Source organism: Salvelinus fontinalis, chromosome 1 (assembly GCF_029448725.1).
Source record: "Salvelinus fontinalis isolate EN_2023a chromosome 1, ASM2944872v1, whole genome shotgun sequence".
NCBI classification, from domain to species: Eukaryota; Metazoa; Chordata; class Actinopteri; order Salmoniformes; family Salmonidae; genus Salvelinus; species Salvelinus fontinalis.
Window position 1 is genome coordinate 12966499 of NC_074665.1, and position 23063 is coordinate 12989561.

Genomic DNA, 23063 nt, shown 5'->3' on the forward strand with positions numbered 1-23063 from the left:
TAAATAAAATAAAATGAAGGTATAATGCCAGGAGGCGCTTGTGGATTTGACAGCTCTAACGCAGTTCCATTTCCGACCCGAGCAAAACAACTGCTGTGTGGATGTCGGCTAAAGCGGATCTGATCTAAAGCGGATCTGATCTAAAGCGGATCTGATCTAAAGCGGATCTGATCTAAAGCGGATCTGATCTAAAAAGCCCTAACTCTTCTATTTACTTTTTTCTCAACTGCCACCAGTTTGGCGCCCCGAAGCATTAACAAAGACATAGTCAAATATATAAACGTGTGTAAATAATATAAAGCATGAGCTGAAACCCTCATATTAAACACCAATGACATTCACTAAGTTGATGGGTTGTAATTTAGTTTAATGTTTTCATATTTTACTTTTTTTTTCAATCATCTTATTTTATTATTTTACAATGTGATAAGGCCCCACAGAGGCCAGAAATAATTAGACACCTGTGATAATCTGAAGTACCCATAAAAGCCACTAGATGTCATGTGATAAATTCCATTGAATTCCTGAAAGTTACAAAAAATGCTGGTAGTTTACTGGTAGACTTTGAAAGTTACCAGTAATATACCCCGCCTTTGAAACCCTAATGCCACACCTTCGTAGACGAGAAACCGACAAACATCTTCTTGAGATTTGTCTTAATTTATTGATGACTGAAAAAAAGCATTGTTATCACACCATTACACACACTGTCAATATCAACCGTACCTTCCAAAAACATGCTGAAACACGTTATGAGACTCTGGCAAGCTGGACAGTGGAATCAGAGAGGAAGAGAATCAGAGGATCAGAAAATCAAAGAATAAGAGAGGAAGAGAATTAGAGAATCAGAGAGGAAGAGAATCAGAGAGGAAGAATGAAGTACTGCATGCTACTCTCTCTACCGTCCCTTTAGACTGTAAACCATAGCTGTCTGGCTGTCTGTCTGTGTGTCTCTGTCTCTCTCTGTGTCTGTCTTCTGTGTGCAAGCTCTTGCTGAACTAAATATCAACTCCGTCAGATCTTTGGGTAATTTGAGCAGCACGTTCTTTTACAGTTCCTTTGTACCTTGAAGTACAGTGGCATGAAGGCAATGTAATAAAAAGTGTAACAGGGAGGAGGTAATAATTGTTCTTCAGCCCAGGTCCTAAGGAGTGCATGCATTTGTTCCAGCCTTGTTTTAAGACACCTGAATGAACTAATGAACTAATCATCACACCATCGAATCAGGTGTGATAGTGCTGGACCAGAACAAAAGCCTGCACTCCACTAGCCTGGAATTTACACTGAATTTCGCTACATTTAGAATATTCCGTGTGGATTCCAGGCTAGCTCTCCAGGACCAGGTTTGAAGAACGCTGTAATACGTTATCACCAGAGACAGGGTCCAGGGCAGAGGCATGGTTCCCTGGTCTGTGCCGGCCTGATCACCAGATCCCTCACCACATCTACAGTCCCAAACACGGGGAACAGTCTCTCTGTGAAGGTCTCGTTGTACGTGTAGATGTGGGACCTCTTCTCCACATCGTAGAAGGAGAGCTGGCCCTGCTCATAGTCCAGGTAGACCCCTACCTTCCTGGGGACCAGCATCTGGGCCAGTGGCGTGGAGGGCACCGTCAGCGCCTTGAGGTCTGAGCCCCTCTCCAGCCTCAGGGTGAGGTAGCCCGTCTGTGTGTTGAGGGGACTGTAACCCTTCCTCTGGGCGGAGCCTTTAGCCACGCCCAGCCGCCAGTCCCGGTCGCCCACTTCGACTTCCCAGTAATGGCGCCCGGAGATGTAGCCCTCGTTTCCCAGAGCGCAAAACCACCAGCCGTCGAAGCGGCGACTACAGTTAGGGATGTCTCGCCGCTCCAGGCCACAGCGCATGCGCTTGTCGTCATCAGAGAGGAAGAGGTCAGGGTTGGCTGTCTTGGGGTCAAGGGTCACTTCCTCTGCAGCATCACAGATCCAGTTCCATACTGAGATAAAAAGTTGTTGTTAGAGTAAGAAAAGGGATGAATGTATTTACAGTTTCCTTTACTCCTCAATAACAAATCCATTATGAGCTTCACATACCATTGTGGGGAATGTAGCGGGCTGCATCTGAAAGTGTCAACAAAACTGGGGTTAAAATACTGTCCAAAGTTCAATCTTAACCCATTTTCTGTTACTTAACTGCCAAGTACTCAGGCATGTTTGTTCCACTCCGCTCCTTTCATTTTTCTTATCACTTCAAGTGATTCATCAACCATCCCGGAAAACATGCCCACATTGGTACAATGTGGGCCCAATGGCTGCGGACATTAAGCCGATCGGCCTTGGCTCCACATTGGTCACCAAGGCATTGGCCCAGCGTGGGCAGCCCATATCTTGTGAGGGCAGCCCTCACTTTGTCTGAAATAATATTTTTCCCAGCAAACATGCCCGCATTGGCATGATGTCAACCCGACGTGGGCAAAAATAATGGCCCCATTTGGGCTGCCCACCCTATGCCAATTTATATGTTTTTATCTATTATTTAATATGAATTTATCTATTATTTATTTATTACAATTCAATGCATACATTTTAACATTTTCAAGCATTAAAAGGTATTTGGTGAATGTGTCACATTGTATCAGAATGACAACCAGGTTGTTACTACCATTCATGTATTTCTTACAAGACAAACACGTCACACTTATTTAAGTATTTTTGAAAACTTCATCATTGGCACGGTACAAGATCAAACACTATTTGGGCATCACACAACAGAACACTTCAACGGAAACAAACTTCTCAGTAACGGTTGCACAGAAAGACCTGTGTGCAAACAATGCCCCAAATATTCTACATTGTGAGGTACTAGGACTTGGACTAGCCTGTGTTGGGCTGGTGTGGGCTAGCCTGTGTTGGGCTGGTGTGGGCAAGCCTGTGTTGGGCTGGTGTGGGCAAGCCTGTGTTGGGTTGGTGTGGGCAAGCCTGTGTTGGGTTGGTGTGGGCTAGCCTGTGTTGGGTTGGTGTGGGCTAGCCTGTGTTGGGCTAGCCTGTGTTGGGCTGGTGTGGGCTAGCCTGTGTTGGGCTGGTGTGGGCTAGCCTGTGTTGGGCTGGTGTGGGCAAGCCTGTGTTGGGCTGGTGTGGGCAAGCCTGTGTTGGGCTGGTGTGGGCAAGCCTGTGTTGGGCTGGTGTGGGCAAGCCTGTGTTGGGCTGGTGTGGGATAGCCTGTGTTGGGCTGGTGTGGGCTAGCCTGTGTTGGGCTGGTGTGGGCTAGCCTGTGTTGGGTTGGTGTGGGCAAGCCTGTGTTGGGCAAGCCTGTGTTGGGCTAGCCTGTGTTGGGTTGGTGTGGGCAAGCCTGTGTTGGGTTGGTGTGGGCTAGCCTGTGTTGGGCTAGCCTGTGTTGGGCTGGTGTGGGCTAGCTTGTGTTGGGTTGGTGTGGGCTAGCCTGTGTTGGCCTAGCCTGTGTTGGGCTGGTGTGGGCTAGCTTGTGTTGGGCTGGTGTGGGCAAGCCTGTGTTGGGTTGGTGTGGGCTAGCCTGTGTTGGGTTGGTGTGGGCTAGCCGTGTTGGGTTGGTGTGGGCTAGCCTGTGTTGGGCTGGTGTGGGCTAGCTTGTGTTGGGCTGGTGTGGGCTAGCCTGTGTTGGGCTGGTGTGGGCTTAGTGTGAGCTAGCCCGTCGCTCCAGGATTCCGTGATTCTACAACAGCAAATAGTTTTGCAAAATCAACAATTCCTTGCATATTATATGAGGCGAGGGCTTACAAATTTGACCAATCACCACACTATTTACGCATAAAACAGACAAATCATTGTAAATTATCATATAAAACTGACCGATCACCACAGTACAAAAAGAGGGCTCAAAATTTCAACCAATCACCGCACATTCCCCCGCATTATATGATTCTATCAAGCCAAACGTCAACAAAACATTTTCCCTTTTCAGCACAATTTTGCGACATATTGCATATTATTGGATGAAATCATTGCATATTGTCATGCGAAATGTCAGAATTGCAAGAGCAAAATCAAGCATTTTTGCTCGCAAATATTTGACAAAATCCAGACGAAATCCTGAGGGATTTCAGTGTCAGGCGAATACCCACATGGGGCCAATGGGGTCATGTTTGCTGGGATGTCACACTAATAGCTATGAAAGGCTGACCGATTGATTTGCCCATGATAAATTCTATGAATCTTATGGGATATCTTGAGCACTGATTGATTATTAGCCTTAATTTTACTTAGTGGCATAATCAGCTCAGAGTGGCACAATCAGCTCACATTGTCACAATCAGCTCACATTGTCACAATCAGCTCACATTGTCACAAACAGCTCACATTGTCACAATCAGCTCACATTGTCACAATCAGCTCACATTGTCACACAATGACACACCTGTGATCTCCAACATCTCTCTGTCACTGATTGCTGTAACACTTGTGTAAGGGCAAGATTCAATCAGATTTGCGCTGGCCGTCACCTACAAAGCTGTTGTTTTGGCGGTGTCAGAGTTGAAACTGCGTTAGAGCTGTCAAATCCAGAAGTGGCTCCCAGCAATGAGGGGGCTCGATTAATCTAGGCACCCGTGTAGGCGTGATTTGCATTGGGTGAAAGTTGATTGCCTACCGGGAGTACAGACGGCGAAGTTGGCTCAAAACCAAAGTAACGTAATTAAACGTGTTGTAAATAGTAGGAGTCTATGTTTTTCCATGCAAAAATTATTGCTTTTGATAAAAACGTTAAACGATTTTAGAGCAACCAAATGATTATAGATGACATCCCACACTGTCTGTCTTCCCAATGCAAACTACTTCGAAAATTCTAGTGATGTTCCGTTTAATGTCGGAGCTCTGAGGCATGCCTTCCCAATGCAGGCATGTCTTCCCAATGCAAACTACTTCGAAAATTCTAGTGATGTTCCGTTTAATGTCGGAGCTCTGAGGCATGCGTCAAAATCGCTAAGCAGTGTACTTCAAAGCAGCACACAATGCCTGTTTCACTTTATCAGAAGCGTGTGATCAATGACGTCCGAAACTTTGTTTTGTTGAACAACGACCTGATTGGTTTGGTATAAGACAAAAAGGCTACACTGTGCATGCGCTACAGGGTGTGGGACGTCATCTATAATCATTTGGTTGCTCTAAAATCTTTTAACCAGCAGGTGCCACTATTATACACTGTTGATCAAAGCCTTGAGTAATGAACCTATTTTTGACACAATTGGCTGGAAAACCTTAATGCTTCAGGAAGCTTAGTTTCCCCATCACCAGAACATTTTAATATGAATTTTATGGAAAAGAGATGTATGTTTCTTGAAAATGCACCATGCTGCTTTGTTGACAAAATGACCGAGCGGCTGTTTGATTTGAGAACGATGCTCCTCCCTCACCGCTTTTACCCGATGATATGAAGGGCCTTTGCCCGGTTCCCCACGACTCAGCATAATCGAATACGCCCATTATACCTATTGTGGACATTGCCATTGGTGGCACGGAGTCGCATTTAGAAATTCTATGCAACCGTGTTTACAAGTTTGAACACTGGAATGTAATCTACACCTTGATTAGGCTTATAGAAATCGTCAGTATTTCGTTGAATGATTTTCATTTTGATGGCCATTATTTCTATATAACCTATACCCTTCTCATTCTGACCGTCTAACGTGCTCCCGAGTGGCACAGCGGTCCAAGGCATTTTGCCAATTGGACTGGGCACATTTACTACACGCAACCCTATTAATCAATAACGGCTGGTCTGCCGACGGAACCGCACGAGGAGCCTCTGCACGAGAAGGCTACAACAGACTTCTTCCGTCGCGACGTACCTCTAAGGCCCTTCTGCTAGCTTGCTATCCCCGGCCCGCTAGCTGTCTGAATCGCCGTGTCTCCAGCCAGCTTAACTACTCACTGGACCCCTATGATCACTCGGCTACGCATGCCTCTCGCTAATGTCAATATGCCTTGTCCATTGCTGTTCTGGTTAGTAATTATTGTCTTATTTCACTGTAGAGCCTCTAGCCCTGCTCAATATGCCTTAGCTAACCCTTCAGTTCCACCTCCCACACATGAAGTGACATCACCTGGTTTAAATTATGTTTCTAGAGACAATATCTCTCTCATCGTCACTCTATGCCTACCTCCACTGTATTCACATCCAACCAAACCTTTGTCTGTACATTATGCCTTAAATCTATTCTATCGCGCCCAGAAACCTGCTCCTTTTACTCTCTGTTCCGAACGTACTAGACGACCAGTTCTTACAGCCTTTAGCCGTACCCTTATCCTACTCCTCCTTTGTTCCTCTGGTGATTTAGAGGTTAATCCAGGCCCAGCAGTGCCAGCTCCACTCCCATTCCCCATGCGCTCTAATTTGTTGACTTCTGTAACCGTAAAAGCCTTGGTTTCATGCATGTTAACATTAGAAGCCTCCTCCCCAAGTTTGTTTTATTCACTGCCTTAGCACACTCTGCCAACCCAGATGTCCAAGCCGTGTCTGAATCCTGGCTTAGGAAGACCACCAAAAACCCTGAAATGTCCATCCCTAACTATAACATTTTCCGACAAGATAGAACTGCCAAAGGGGGCGGAGTGGCAATCTACTGCAAAGACAGCCTGCAGAGTTCTGTCATACTATTCAGGTCTGTGCCCAAACAATTCGAGCTTCTACTTCTAAAAATCCACATTTCCAGAAACAAGTCTCTTACCGTTGCCGCTTGCTATAGACCACCCTCTGCCCCCAGCTGTGCCCTGGACACCATATGTGAATTGATTGCCCCCCATCTATCTTCAGAGCTCGTGCTGCTAGGTGACCTAAACTGGGACATGCTTAACACCCTGGCCATCCTACAACCTAAGCTTGATGCCCTCAATCTCACACAAATTATCAAAGAACCTACCAGGTACAACCCCAACTCCATAAACACGGGCATCCTCATAAATATCATCCTAACCAACATGCCCTCCAAATACACCTCTGCTGTCTTCAACCAAGATCTCAGCAATCACTGCCTCATTGCCTGCATCCGTAATGGGTCTGCTGTCAAACGACCACCCCTCATCACTGTCAAACGCTCCCTAAAACACTTCAGCGAGCAGGCCTTTCTAATCGACCTAGCACGGGTATCCTGGAAGGATATTGACCTCATCCCGTCAGTAGAGGATGCCTGGTTATTCTTTAAAAGTGCCTTCCTCACCATCTTAAATAGGCATGCTCCATTATTATTATTTTTTAACCAGGAACAGATACAGCCCTTGGTTCTCTCCAGACCTGACTGCCCTTGACCAGCACAAAAACATCTTGTGGCGTACTGCATTAGCATCAAATAGCACCCGTGATACGCAACTTTTCAGGGAAGTTAGGAACCAATATATACAAGCAGTTAGGAAAGCTAAGGCTAGGTTTTTCAAACAGACATTTGCATCCTGTAGCACAAACTCCAAAAAGTTCTGAGACACTGTAAAGTCCATGGAGAATAAGAGCACCTCCTCCCAGCTGCCCACTGCACTGAGGCTAGGAAACACTGTCACCACCGATAAATCCACGATTATTGAGAATTTCAATAAGCCTTTTTCTACGGCTGGCCAAGCTTTCCACCTGGCTACACTTACCCGGTCAACTGCCCTGCACCCTCCACAGCAACTCGCCCAAGCCTCCCCCAATTCTCTTTCACCCAAATCCAGATGCCTGATGTTCTGAAAGAGCTGCAAAATCTGGACCCTTACAAATCAGCCGGGCTAGACAATCTGGACCCTCTCTTTCTAAAATTATCTGCCGAAAATGTTGCAACCCCTAATACTAGCTTGTTCAACCGCTCTTTCGTATTGTCTGAGATCCCCAAAGATTGGAAAGCTGCAGCGGTCATCCCCCTCTTCAAATGGGGAGACATTAGACCCAAACTGCTACAGACCTATATCTATCCTACCCTGCCTTTCTAAGGTCTTCGAAAGCCAAGTTAACAAACAGATCACCGACCATTTCGAATCCCACCGTACCTTCTCCGCTATGCAATCTGGCTTCCGAGCTGGTCATGGGTGCACCTCAGCCACGTTCAAGGTCCTAAACGATATCATATCTGCCATCGAAAAGAGACAATACTGTGCAGCCGTATTCATCGACCTGGCCAAGGCTTTCGACTCTGTCAATCACCACATTCTTATTGGCAGACTCAACAGCCTTGGTTTCTCAAATGATTGCCTCGCAACTACTTCTCTGATTGAGTTCAGTGTGTCAAATCAGAGGGCCTGTTGTCCGGACCTCTGGCAGTCTATGGGGGTGCGACAGGGTTCAATTCTCGGGCCGACTCTCTTCTCTGTATACATCAATGATGTCACTCTTGCTGCTGGTGAATCTCTGATCCACCTCTACGCAGACGACACCATTCTGTATACTTCTGGCCCTTCTTTGGACACTGTGCTAACTAACCTCCAGACAAGCTTCAATGCCATACAACTCTCCTTCCGTGGCCTCAAACTGCTCTTAAATGCAAGTAAAACTAAATGCATGCTCTTCAACCGATCGCTGCCCGCACCTGCCCGCCCGTCCAGCATCACTACTCTGGACGGTTCTGACCTAGGAATATGTGGACAACTACAAATACCTAGGTGTCTGGTTAGACTGTAAACTCTCCTTCCAGACTCATATTAAACATCTCCAATCCAAAATGTAATCTAGAATCGGCTTCCTATTTCGCAACAAAGCATCCTTCACTCATGCTGCCAAACATACCCTCGTAAAACTGACTATCCTACCGATCCTCGACTTTGGCGATGTCATTTACAAAATAGCCTCCAACACTCTACTCAGCAAATTGGATGCAGTCTATCACAGTGCTATCTGTTTTTTCACCAAAGCCCCATATACTACCCACCACTGCGACCTGTATGCTCTCGTTGGCTGGCCCTCACTTCATACTCGTCGCCAAACCCACTGTCTCCAGGTCATCTACAAGTCTTTGCTAGGTAAAGCCCCGCCTTATCTCAGTTCACTGGTCACCATAGCAGCACCCACCCGTAGCACGTGCTCCAGCAGGTATATCTCACTGATCACCCCCAAAGCCAATTCCCTCTTTGGCTGCCTTTCCTACCAGTTCTCTGCTGCCAATGACTGGAACAAACTGCAAAAATCATTGAAGCTAGAGACTCTTATCTCCCTCACTAACTTTAAGCACCAGCTATCAGAGCAGCTCACAGATCATTGCACCTGTACATAGTCCATCTCTAAATAGCCCATCCAACTACCTCATCCTCATACTGTATTTATTTATTTATTTAGCTCCTTTGCATCCCAGTATCTCTACTTGCACATTCATCTTCTGCACATCTACCACTCCAGTGTTTATTTGCTATATCGTAATTACCTCGTCACTATGGCCTATTTTATTGCCTTACCTTCCTTATCTTACCTCATTTGCACACACTGTATATATACATACTTTTTTCCTACTGTATTATTGACTGTATGTTTGTTTATTCCATGTGTAACTCTGTGTTGTTGTATGTGTCAAACCGCTATGCTTTATCTTGGCCAGGTCGCAGTTGTAAATGAGAACTCGTTCTAAACTAGCCTACCTGGTTAAATAAAGGTAAAATAAATAAAAAATAACATTAAATTGCATCTCAGTGCAAGAGACGTCACCGTAGTCCCCAGTTCGAATGCAGGCTGCATCACATCCGGCCGTGATTGGGAGTCCCATTGGGCGGCTCGCAATTGGCCCAGCGTTGTCCAGGTTTTGTCGGGGTAGGCGATCATTGTAAATAAGAATTTCTTATTAACTGACTTGCCTAGTTAAATAAAGGTAAAAAAATAAAAAATAAATAAAAATGTAATAACGAGAGTGGGATGGGTGTGGCTTTGTGACAATGACCCCATGAGCAACTGCTCACTGATAGGACTCCGGCACCACCAAAACACCTGCTATGCTGGCGTCATCTATCCCCGGTTAATGCCTGATCTGATAGAATCTAGGCCTTCTTTCCATCACACCGACAGCGTCATTGCATTTCGGTACACCAGAAATGCATTTATTTCCAATGAAACGCTGCGTTTGCCTTGTGAATGTTGAACTTTTGTTGCACTCATATCCAGATGATGATGCTGCGTACTATTTGGCACAACGACGCTGTCGGTGTGATCGAAGCATAACGCTTTCTTGATGACTTCAACACGTCAAAGCTCTACACACCGCTCTTCTGACTCCTCTGTTTTCTGATCAGCCACTGTTTGGTTACGTCCTCCTGCAAACACAGAGGAAAGGCTTGAGTGAGTTTATCTGTGTAATGTGGATCTAATCATGCAGATTAATTGATGAATAATTAATCAGTTAGTTTACATTAACAATTGAGTCATTTAGCAGACGCTGTTACCCAGAGCAACTTACAATTACACACTACAAAATGAGGGTTCCTCAAGGGTTCTTTGGGAAAGTGATGGTTCTATGAGGAACCATACTGACCCAAAGAAGCCCTCCAATGTTATTTGCAGTTCAAAAAAGGGTTCTTTCCTCTTTTAGTGATAATTAGAATGTTTTGGACTGTGGTTTGTGCACAGCTCTTTTTGTGCAACCGTCAGTGAGAGTGTCATTCCAGTTTATCTAATGTGTTGTGTTATATTGGTTTATGTCATGTATGTCAATGGCCAATGACAGACTTATGTGATAGACTCATGTATGGTCTTGAGTCAATTGAGAGTGGTTGACTAAATCAGTAGTTCTCAGTTCTCTCCTCAGGGACCCTGCCGTTCCAGAGCTAGAACACCTGATTCAACTTGTTAATAAACACATTAATAAAACCTATGGAATTTAACAATATAATATGACTGTTAAAACCAGAATAAAAACACTGTATGGTTCTACAACGAACCTTGAGAGGAAGGAAGGTTCTTTATAGAACCCTCATCTGTAAAGTTATATCAGGAACCATAAAAAATTGTTATATTTAGACCCAAAAAGTGTTGTAACCATAGCGGATCCCTTTTTGGTGCTATATAGAACCTTTTTTTTAATGGTTCTTTATAGAACCTTAGGAAAGGGTTCTTTATAACAGCATACAGGTTCCATTTAGAACCTTATGGGCATGGTTATTTACAGAACCTTCAAAAAAAGGTTCCATATAGGACCAGAAAGTGTTCTGCTATGGTTACAAGCCAAATAACAATGTGTTATTTTTTACAATTTGGCACTGTATAGAACCATTTGTTTTTAGTGTGTAGTGCATTCATCTTAAGATAGCTCAAAAAGACAGCTGCATATTACAATCTCAATAAGTAGCTGTCAGAAAATTCAGTGCAAGTAGGGGGAAAAAAGTTTGAGTTCAAGAAAGGCAAAGCTGTTATTATTGTTTTGGTTCAGTCATAGAAACACACACACCTTATCAGGGCTGTCTGCACTCAGCAGCACCCACATGACCAGCTCCATGGCTGGGAGAAGGTTCGGCAGACGCCCCCTCCTCCACTGGATCTCCAGATCATCCAACATCATCAACACGGGCTCACCGGGCCAGATACTGGGCTGGAGGGGGAGGTCCATATGGTTATTACTTTATATAGTAACAAATGAAAAGAGGGAATTAGGACGGAGTCTTCCATTACTGGTCCATACTGCAACATAATAAGTCCATCATATGCACACTAATGCAACACAGGAGACTGAGGATGAGCTGTTCCTTAATCACAGAGGAGAGAGAGCGAGAGCGAGAGCGAGAGCGAGAGCGAGAGCGAGAGCGAGAGCGAGAGAGAGAGAGAGAGACAGAGAGAGAGAGAGAGAGAGAGAGAGAGAGAGAGAGAGAGAGAGAGAGAGAGAGAGAGATTAATATAGTAGGGTAGTAAACTCTTTAGTAATATTTTGGACACTTGGATTCTCTGCCTCTGACCTTATTACAGGGGCTGAGTCAATGGCTTACTGGTGCTCTTCCATGCCGTCCCTAGGAGGGGTGCGTCACGTCTTGCCAGGCTTTTCTCGCTATACTCGACTTGAGTGGGTTGAGTCACTGACGTGATCTTCCTGTCCTGTTTTGCTGCCCCCTCAGACTCGTGCTCTGGAGGAGAGCTTCGTGGGCTATACACAGCCTTGTCTCAGGGTAGTAAGTTGGTGGTCTGTTGATATCCCTCTAGTGGTGTGGGGGCTGTGCTTTGGCAAAATGGGTGGGATTATATCTCCACCCGATACAGTCAGAAGAGGACTGGCCACCCCTCAGAGCCTGGTTCCCTTCTAGGTTTCTGCCTTTCTAGGGAGTTTTTCCTAGCCACTGTGCATCTGCATTGCTTGCTGTTTGGGATTTTAGGCTGGGTTTCTGTATAGCACTTTGTGACATCGGCTGATGCAAAAAGGGCTTCATAAATACATTTAATTTGACTCTAGTGACCCAATCCCTCCCATGTTCCTTACCTCTGGTCTGTTTCTGAGCTTGTGTGTCCAGTCCATGATGACCCGTTTGTGGGTTCCGATGTCGTACTCTCCCCCTGTCTTCCAGTCCCTCTTCTCTGTCTGCGTGCTCCTCGGCTGCACAGTCAAAAGACAACGGAAAGAGGTCACGAAGTAAAAACTGCAATAATAAAGTCTCATAGAGGTCTAATAATAGTTTATCAACAAAGAAAAAGGAGAATTAATTTAAAGGAGAAAAAAAAGGCTTTTTAAAGTAAAACTATCAAATAGCTTTCAAACATCAGTACTCACCTGGCCTCTCTTATCTAGCACGGCAGCCCACTCCACTATGAAGTGTCTACACATACTGGGAGGCCAGTTGTCTTCACCTGTCCAGATGTGGGCTAAGACCTTTGACCTCTGAGAAGATAATAGTAGAGTGAGTGTGGTTGTTTGCTTGCGTGTGTGTATGTGTTCGTGTGTGTCCGTGTGTGTGTCCGTGTGTTCGTGTGTGTGTGTCCGTGTGTGTGTGTGTGTGTGTGTGTGTGTGTGTGTGTGTGTGTGTGTGTGTGTGTGTGTGTGTGTGTGTGTGTGTGTGTGCGTGTGTGTGTCTTTGTGGATGTGTGTACCTGGCACAGTCTGTTGAGTTCCCTGGCCAGTTCCATTATGAACAGCTGACTCTCCACTAAAGGTTTTTTCTTCTCATCCGTCCCTTTCTTACGAGACTCCTAGAACAGAGGGAGCAATGGATGAGAGAGACAAAGAGAGGGAAGGATGAAGGGAAAATGACCTTCATCAATCATGCAGCTACACAGATAAAGCACAGACGGGAAATGAACCAATCCTTTCTTTCTCTTGAGTACATCTTGACAAGGACAAACATCAGTGCTATTAAGGGGTGTCTGAGAATTGATAGGTGTCCAAGGGTCCTACCTTGAGGCGGATCTTGATTTTTTGGGCCGGCTCGATGAAGAACTGGAGGCACTCCTTCATCATCTTGGCAGCTGGGGGGGAGAGAATGGCCCTCTGGCACAGTGATACACAGCTTCAGTACTCTGGCACAGTGATACACAGCATCAATACTCTGGCACAGTGATACACAGCTTCAATACTCTGGCACAGTGATACACAGCTTCAATACTCTGGCAGGGAGATACACAGCTTCAATACTCTGGCACAGTGATACACAGCATCAATACTCTGGCACAGTGATACACAGCTTCAATACTCTGGCACAGTGATACACAGCATCAATACTCTGGCACAGTGATACACAACTTCAATACTCTGGCACAGAGATCCACAGCATCAATACTCTGGCACAGTGATACACAGCTTTATTATTTGCTGGCACTCATTGTGTCAGTGTTGGGCCTGAGTTATAGCTGACTGGGCTCCAATGGCAGCTCAAATCGATGAGAAGGCAGAATACGGAAATGTGTGTGTACTGTACAACTTCTAAATCACTACATTGCAGTAGAGGTCCTCTGTGGGCTCATTAGGACGGCCTCACCTAAAACTGACCTGGCTTGACACACAGAGAGAGAGAGAAGAGAGAGAGAAGAGAGAGAAGAGAGAGAAGAGAGAAGAGAGAGAAGAGAGAGAGGGTGTGTGTAAAGAAGAGAAAACAGAGAGAGGGAATGAGTTTGGAAAGACTGTGCCAGGAGAGAGCAAGAGGGGGGGGAGTAGTTACTGAGAGTTACTGCAAGAGACTACAGAGAGAGAGGGTAGAAGAGGCAGAGAAACGGGAGAGAGTTACTGCAGGAGACGACAGACAGACAGACAGACAGAGAGAGAGAGAGAGAGAGAGAGAGAGAGAGAGAGAGAGAGAGAGAGAGAGAGAGAGAGAGAGAGAGAGAGAGAGAGAGAGAGAGAGAGACAGACAGACAGACAGACAGAGCAGGGGTGTGAGAGAGACGAAAACTGCAGAGTAATATGTTTTCAGGATGTGTGTGTGTGTGGGTCGATGCATCTTAATTATGGCCTTGGTGTCAGGCAGATATCCCAAGGAGATGTGAAGCTGCAGCTGAGAGTGTTTTCACAGCCCACAGAACGACCGTGTTGAATCAGCAGCACCTCCTTTTCCTGCCCCCTGCAGCTAGTTTGATGTCGAAGAGGGATTTACTGAACCTTTTCTGATGAAGGCAACAGCCGGAAAGGGCCAAATATGATCATTAACTTTCCAAGGAGAACACAGTAGAATGCCCATGCTGCTGGGTGTTTGGAAATGTTGGCACACAATGGATTTTCACAGCTACACTCTAAAACATTTCCTGTAAAACTTACTGGCAGAAATTGACCAGTAAGTTACTGTAATGTATTTTACAGTACAGCTACTGTAATCCATTTTACAGTAATCCATTTTATGGTACCAAAAATGTTAGTGTAATCTCATTTACAGTATATTACTGGAATGACCCACGCAGCGGCATATTACCCAGTGTTCTTTGCAAGTTTTCATTTTTACATTTACATTTTGGTCATTTAGCGGGCGCTCTTGTCCTCAGAAACTTACAGTCAGTCCATTCAACCAAGGTTGATTAAAAAAAAACGTGTCATAGCAAGTAAAATGTTACTGAAAATGTTATTGTAGTTAGGGATACATTAGTCTTCAAAATAATTGTAATTACAACTCGATATCTTGTGATAAATCTCTGACCATCTCTGCATAGTGCCAATACAATACTGAGATATTCACGGTACTTTGATGCCAGAGCAATGAAACACAGTAAAAGTGACTATTAGACTATAAGAACATTATTTCCTCAGTATTTTGCTGTAATTACAAAGGATTATAGCAAGCAGGTTAATTAATAGTAGGTGTTTTATATCACATGCACTTCTAGAGGCCTAAATAAAGGCTTCTAAACTGGATGTGATCACAGAGCGAAACAGATCAAATAGACAGGGATAAATATTCAACCATTAAACAGTTTAAAGGTCCTCAACAGTCATTCTGAAAAGTACTTTTTCTCTCATGGCTAACTACCAGGAAGTTTGAAAAGACAGGCTGAGTGGGTGGGGACCTTATATACCTCCCGGGTGGCGCAGAGGTCTAGGGCACTGCATCGCAGTGCTAGCTGCGCCACCAGAGTCTCTGGGTTCGCGCCCAGGCTCTGTCGCAGCCGGCCGCAACTGGGAGGTCCGTGGGGCGACGCACAATTGGCATAGCGTTGTTAGGGAGGGTTTGGCCGGTAGGGATATCCTTGTCTCAGTATGTAAAAATGTAATAAAATGTATGCACTCTACTGTAAGTCGCTCTGGATAAGAGCGTCTGCTAAATGACTAAAATGTAAATGTAAAATATACATGAGCTTGACTTGACTGACAGCTCTTTGAAACGTTCAGTATATATTTACATATTAGTCCTGTGTCAAGCAACTTGGATGCAGTGAGCAGGGTTGCAGTAACATCATCTCAAGCTAATTTGGTGATAAACAAAGCAACTCAGACAATTTTTAAAATCCTATCAATGATATATTGTTGTTGTTGTTGACATCTCCTGTTTGACATGTCTGTTGTGATGCCGTTCACAGCAGCACTGACGGATGTGTTGACTTGACAACTGCTTCTGAGTTTTGAACGACCCTTCCCCCCGTTTTGTTCCATGCTGGCTGAAGACCAAGCTAGCCAGTAACTAGCTCAAACCAGACACAGATTGCATGATGGCGCTGACGGAGATGGCAGCATCACGACTACCTCTTAGGAAACTCTGCAGTATTTTGTTTGTTTATGTACTATTTTTTACGTTATTAGCTCAGGAATTGTTTTGTGTCATTACATACAGCCGGGAAGAACTATTGGATATTAGAGCGGCGGAACTTCCAGCATTACGACCAGGATTACCAGGACCCTGGAGCAGATCCTTTGTTTGCTCTCCCCAGATCAATTGAACTTATTTCAGAGGCTGACCCAAAACAACACCGGTGAAGGCGAGGTACTCGGGGCGGTCTTCTGGTCCGACTTAGGAAGCGCGCACACCACCCACCGCTCTCAAGTATTTAATTCGCTAATGTCCGATCTCTGGCTAATAAAGTTGATGAGCTCAAGGCGAGAGTTGCTTTTCAGAGAGACACCAGGGATTGTAACATTCTCTGCTTGGCTGAAACATGTCTCTCTCGAGATATGCTGTCTGACTCTGTAAAGCCAGTTGGGTTCTCAGTACATCGCGCCGACAGGAACAAACATCTCTCCAGGAAGCAGAAGGGTGGAGGTATATGTTTATTGATTAACGACTTATGGTTTAACTGTGAGAACATACAGAAACTCAAGTCCTTCTGTTCACCCGACCTAGAATATCTCACAATCAAATGCCGACCGTACTATCTCCCGAGATAATTTACATCAATAATAGCCACAGCGGTCTATATCCCCCCTCAAGCCAATACCACGACATCCCTCAAAGAACTTCACTGGACTTTATGCAAACTGGAAACCACATATCCTGAGGCTGCATTTATTGTAGCTGGATATTTTAACAAAGCAAATTTGAGGAAAAGGCTCACAAAATTCTATCAACATATTGATTGTTGTACTCGCACTGCTAAAACTCTTGACCATTGTTATACAACCTTCCAGAATACATATAAGGCCCTCCCCTGCCCTCCATTCGGCAAATCGGACCACGATTCCATCTTGCTCCTCCCCTCCTATAGGCAGAAACTCAAACAGGAAGCATTCGTGGTAAGAACTATTCAACGCTGGTCTGATAAATCAGAATCCACGCTTCAAGATTGTTTTGATCACGCGGACTGGGATATGTTCAGAGTAGCTTCAGAAAATAATATCGACACATATACCGATACGGTGAATGAGTTTATCAGGAAGTGCATAGGAGATGTTGTACCCGCTGTGACTATTAAAACCTACCCCAACCAGAAACCATGGACAGATGGGAGCATTCGCACAAAACTGAAAGCGTGAACCACCGCATTTAACCAGGGCAAAAAAGACTGGGAATATGGAAGAATACAAACAGTGTAGTTATTCCTTCCGCAAAGCAATCAAGCAGGCTAAATGTCGGAATAGGGACAAAGTTGAGTCCCAGTTCAACGGCTCAGACACAAGACGAATGTGGCAGGGTCTACAGACAATCACGGATTATAAAAGGAAAACCAGCCACGTCACAGACACCGACGTCTTGCTTCCTGGACAGGCTGAACACATTCTTCGTTCGCTTTGAGGATAATACAGTGCCACCGACACGGCCCGCTATCATGGACTGTGGGCTCCCCTTAAATGGAAACTTCAAAGCTTTTTATCATTTTGTCAATCGTGTCCTTTCCAGTCACAACTTGCAGACTAGTTTACGTGCTGCTGTGCGTTTTGTTGCTAACCTTACTTTGCTACCTGACAACTTTACGGTTTTGACTTTTTAATTACCGTTTATATTTTTAGTTTTTCCCTCACTCAACTTTTTTAAATTCAACTTTTTCACTTCGGACGCTTTATCTGGACATTGTTCGTCAGGACCTCCACCAGCCGAAGCTAAGTAGTAACATTAACATGATGCCTTCTAATTGCAGTCGCTGTACTCATAATATACAGGAGAACGATCGCCTTACGGCGAGGATAGCTGTGCTGCAAGCCCAGCTTCAGACGCAATCGTTAGGCAAGGGTAATTTCAGTGTAGGAAAGGATGAAACAGCGTCTGTGCCACCAGTAAGTACAGCTAGTAGTGAAAATCCTCTCGCACGGTCCCCGCAGCCGGACAACTTTCTCATGGCTTCTGGAGGGAAATGCAGTAGGAATGCTCAACCGGGGTCGCTCATTCAGCCGACAGAAACTTTCAACCGGTTCTCCCCATTACGCAGCGAGTCGGAGTCAGAGGTCGAGCCTTCTCTGGTCTCTACTCCTCCCGTTACGTGGTCTGAGACGCCGAAGCCTCCCGCCATTAGCTCTGACAAATTGAAAACCCTAGTCATTGGCGACTCCATTACCCGCAGTATTAGACTTAAAATGAATCATCCAGCGATCATACACTGTTTACCAGGGGGCAGGGCTACCGACGTAAAGGCTAATCTGAAGATGTTGCTGGCTAAAGCTAAAACTGGCGAGTGTAGAGAGTATAGGGATATTGTTATCCATGTCGGCACCAACGATGTTAGGATGAAACAGTCAGAGGTCAACAAGCGCAACATAGCTTCACCGTATAAATCAGCTAGAAAGATGTGTCGGCATCGAATAATTGTCTCTGACCCCCTCCCAGTTAGGGGGGGGAGTGATGAGCTCTACAGCAGAGTCTCACAACTCAATCACTGGTTGAAAACTGTTTTCTGCCCCTCCCAAAAGATAGAATTTGTAGATAATTGGCCCTCTTTCTGGGACTCACCCACAAACAGGACCAAGCCTGGCCTGTTGAGGAGTGACGGACTCCATCCTAGCTGGAGGGGTGCTCTCATCTTATCTACGAACATAGACAGGGCTCTAACTCCCCTAGCTCCACAATGAAATCGGGTGCAGGCCAGGCAGCAGGCTGTTAGCCAGCCTGCCAGCTTAGTGGAGTCTGCCACTAGCACAGTCTGTGTAGTCAGCTCAGCTATCCCCATTGAGACCGTGTCTGTGCCTCGACCTAGGTTGGACAAAACTAAACATGGCGGTGTTCGCCTTAGCAATCTCACTAGAATAAATACCTCCTCCATTCCTGCCATTATTGAAAGAGATCGTGATACCTCACATCTCAAAATAGGGCTACTTAATGTTAGATCCCTCACCAAGGCAGTTATAGTCAATGAACTAATCACTGATCATGATGTGATTGGCCTGACTGAAACATGGCTTAAGCCTGATGAATTTACTGTGTTAAATGAGGCATCACCTCGTGGTTACACTAGTGACCATATCCCCCGCGCATCCCGCAAAGTCAGAGGTGTTGCAAACATTTAAAATAGCAAATTTCTATTAATTTCAATCTTTTGAGCTTCTAGTTATGAAATCTATGCAGCCTACTCAATCACTTTTTTATAGCTACTGTAAGGGCTGTCGTTCTCCTCTTCCTCAGACGAGGAGAGGAGAGAAGGATCATCAGACCAAAATGCAGCATTCGGGAAATAAGCCATCTTTTATTTGTAACGACGGCAACACGAAAACAAACACTTTCAAACTTACAAAACGACGTAGACGAAAAAACCTGAACATGAACTTACTTAACTAAAACGTAAAACTCACGGACAGGAACAGACTACATCGAAACGAAACGAACAACCGAACAGTCCCGTATGGTGCAAGACATAACACAGATACGGAAGACAATCACCCACAAACAAACAGTGAGAACACCCTACCTAAATATGACTCTTAATTAGAGGAAAACGCAAACCACCTGCCTCTAATTAAGAGCCATACCAGGCAACCCAAAACCAACATAGAAACAGAAAACATAGACTGCCCACCCAAAACACACGCCCTGACCATAAACACATACAAAAACAACAGAAAACAGGTCAGGACCGTTACAGAACCCCCCCCTCAAGCTGCGAACGCCGGGCGCACCAGCACAAAGTCCAGGGGAGGGTCTGGGTGGGCAGTTGACCACGGTGGTGGCTCAGGCTCTGGACGCTGTCCCCACACCACCATAGTCACTCCCCGCTTCTGTCTTCCCCTCCCAATGACCACCCTAAAACTAACATCCCCTAAATGAACGGCCAGCACCGGGAGAAGGGGCAGCACCGGAAAAAGGGGCAGCACCGGGACAAGGGGCAGCACCGGGGCAAGGGGCAGCACCGGGACAAGGGGCAGCACCGGGACAAGGGGCAGCACCGGGACAAGGGGCAGCACCAGGATAAGGGGCAGCACCAGGATAAGGGGCAGCACCAGGATAACCATAATAATATAATCTCAAAAAATAATATGCTCTGACCCCAACCAAGGAGCATCAAAAGTCGTGCTATAAATTCTCAGACAACCCAAAGATTCCTTGATGCCCTTCCAGACCAGACTCCCTCTGCCTACCCAAGGGCATCAGAGGACAAAAATCAGTGAACCACCTAACTGAGGAACTCAATTTAACCTTGCGCAATACCCTAAATGCAGTTGCACCCCTAAAAACAAAAAACATTTGTCATAAGAAACGAACTAACATTTGTCATAAGAAAATACCCGAGCTCTGAAGCAAGCATCCAGAAAATTGGAACGGAAATGGCCCCACACCAAACTGGAAGTCTTCCGACTAGCTTGGAAAGACAGTACCTTGCAGTATCGAAGAGCCCTCACTGCTGCTCGATCATCCTATTTTTCCAACTTAATTGAGGAAAATAAGAACAATCCAAAATGTATTTTTGATACTGTCGCAAAGCTAACTAAAAAGCAGCATTCCCCAAGATTGGATGGCTTTCACTTCAGCAGTAATAAATTCATGAACTTCTTTGAGGAAAAGATCATGATCATTAGAAAGCAAATTACGGACTCCTCTTTAAATCTGCGTATTCCTCCAAAGATCAGTTGTCCTGAGTCTGCACAACTCTGCCAGGACCTAGGATCAAGGGAGACACTCAAGTGTTTTAGCAGTATATCTCTTGACACAGTGATGAAAATAATCATGGCCTCTAAACCTTCAAGCTGCATACTGGACCCTATTCCAACTAAAGTACTGAAAGAGCTGCTTCCTGTGCTTGGCCCTCCTATGTTGAACATAATAAATGGCTCTCTATCCACCGGATGTGTACCAAACTCACTAAAAGTGGCAGTAATAAAGCCTCTCTTGAAAAAGCCAAACGACCCAGAAAATATAAAAAACTATCGGCCTATATCGAATCTCCCATTCCTCTCAATTTTTTTTGAAAAAGCTGAAGACAAACAATGTATACGAAATGCTTCAGTCTGGTTTTAGACCCCATCATAGCACTGAGACTGCACTTGTGAAGGTGGTAAATTACCTTTTAATGGCGTCAGACCGAGGCTCTGCATCTGTCCTCGTGCTCCTAGACCTTAGTGCTGCTTTTGATACCATCGATCGATCACCACATTCTTTTTGAGAGATTGGAAACCCAAATTGGTCTACAAGTTCTGGCCTGGTTTAGATCTTATCTGTCGGAAAGATATCAGTTTGTCTCTGTGAATGGTTTGTCCTCTGACAAATCACCTGTAAATTGCGATGTTCCTCAAGGTTCCGTTTTAGGACCACTATAGTTTTCACTATATATTTTACCTCTTGGGGATGTCATTCGAAAACATAATGTTAACTTTCACTGCTATGCGGATGACACACAGCTGTACATTTCAATGAAACATGGTGAAGCCCCAAAATTGCCCTCGCTGGAAGCCTGTGTTTCAGACATAAGGAAGTGGATGGCTGCAAACTTTCTACTTTTAAACTCGGACAAAACAGAGATGCTTGTTCTAGTTCCCAACAATTAATCTTGATGGTTAATCTCTTAACCTCAATTAATCTCTGTCGCAGCGGCCGGCTGCGACAGAGCCTGGGCGCGAACCCAGAGACTCTGGTGGCGCAGCTAGCACTGCGATGCAGTGCCCTAGACCACTGCGCCACCCGGGAGGCCCTCTGATCTCTCTTTTGACGAACATATCAAGACTGTTTCAAGGACAGCTTTTTTCCATTTACGTAACATTGCAAAAATCAGAAATGTTCTGTCCAAAAATGATGCAGAAAAATTTATCCATGCTTTTGTTACTTCTAAGTTAGACTACTGCAATGCTCTACTTCCCGGCTACCCAGATAAAGCACTAAATAAAATTCAGTTAGTGCTAAATACGGCTGCTAGAATCCTGATTAGAACCAAAAAATGTGATCATATTACTCCAGTGCTAGCCTCCCTACACTGGCTTCCTGTTAAGGCAAGGGCTGATTTCAAGGTTTTACTGCTAACCTACAAAGCATTACATGGGCTTGCTCCTACCTATCTTTCCGATTTGGTCCTGCCGTACATACCTACACGTACGCTATGGTCACAAGACGCAGGTCTCCTAATTGTCCCTAGAATTTCTAAGCAAACAGCTGGAGGCAGGGCTTTCTCCTATAGAGCTCCATTTTTATGGAATGTTCTGCCTACCCATGTGAGAGACGCAGACTCGGTCTCAACCTTTAAGTCTTTATTAAAGACTCATCTCTTCAGTAGGTCCTATGACTGAGTGTAGTCTGGCCCAGGAGTGTGAAGGTGAACGGAAAGGCACTGGAGCAACGAACCACCCTTGCTGTCTCTGCCTGGCCGGTCCCCCTCTCCCCACTGGAATTCTCTGCCTCTAACCCTATTACAGGGGCTGAGTCACTGGCTTACTGGTGCTCTTCCATGCTGTCCCTAGGAGGGGTGCGTCACTTGAGTGGGTTGAGTCACTGACGTGGTCTTCCTGTCTGGGTTGGCGCCCCCCCTTGGGTTGTGCCGTGGCTGAGATCTTTGTGGGCTATACACGGCCTTGTCTCAGGATGGTAAATTGGTGGTTAAAGATATCCCTCTAGTGGTGTGGGGACTGTGCTTTGGCAAAGTGGGTGGGGTTATATCCTCCCTGTTTGGCCCTGTCTGGGGGTATCATCGGATGGGGCCACAGTGTGTCCTGACCCCTCCTGTCTCAGCCTCCAGTATTTATGCTGCAGTAGTTTATGTGTTGGGGGGCTAGGGTCAGTCTGTTATATCTGGAGTATTTGTCCTGTCTTATTCGGTGTCCTGTGTGAATTTAAGTATGCTCTCTCTAATTCTCCCTTTCTCCCTTTCTTTCTCTCTCTCGGAGGACCTGAGCCCTAGGACCATGCCTCAGGACTACCTGGCATGATGACTCCTTGTTGTCCCCAGTCCACCTGGCCGT

General features: G+C 45.4%; 1 protein-coding gene across 2 annotated transcripts in view; it reads right to left on the reverse strand.

The window, feature by feature from the left end:
* Positions 1-345: 345 nt before the first annotated feature.
* The window catches only part of LOC129817231 (butyrophilin subfamily 1 member A1-like), a 28190-nt gene continuing 5472 nt past the window's right edge, over positions 346-23063 (reverse strand). Inside the window, exons 2-9 of one of the 2 annotated variants that reach the window (XM_055872308.1) lie at positions 13242-13334; positions 12938-13036; positions 12621-12728; positions 12333-12446; positions 11316-11456; positions 10134-10185; positions 2053-2079; positions 346-1955 (exon numbers count right to left, since the gene is read on the reverse strand). In XM_055872308.1, coding sequence (XP_055728283.1) covers positions 1369-1955; positions 2053-2079; positions 10134-10185; positions 11316-11456; positions 12333-12446; positions 12621-12728; positions 12938-13036; positions 13242-13304 — 1191 coding nt within the window. In that variant the 5' untranslated portion in view covers positions 13305-13334 and the 3' untranslated portion in view covers positions 346-1368. Of the gene's footprint in view, positions 1956-2052; positions 2080-10133; positions 10186-11315; positions 11457-12332; positions 12447-12620; positions 12729-12937; positions 13037-13241; positions 14118-23063 lie in introns of those variants that run through there. The other variant, XM_055872393.1, reaches the window with a different exon arrangement.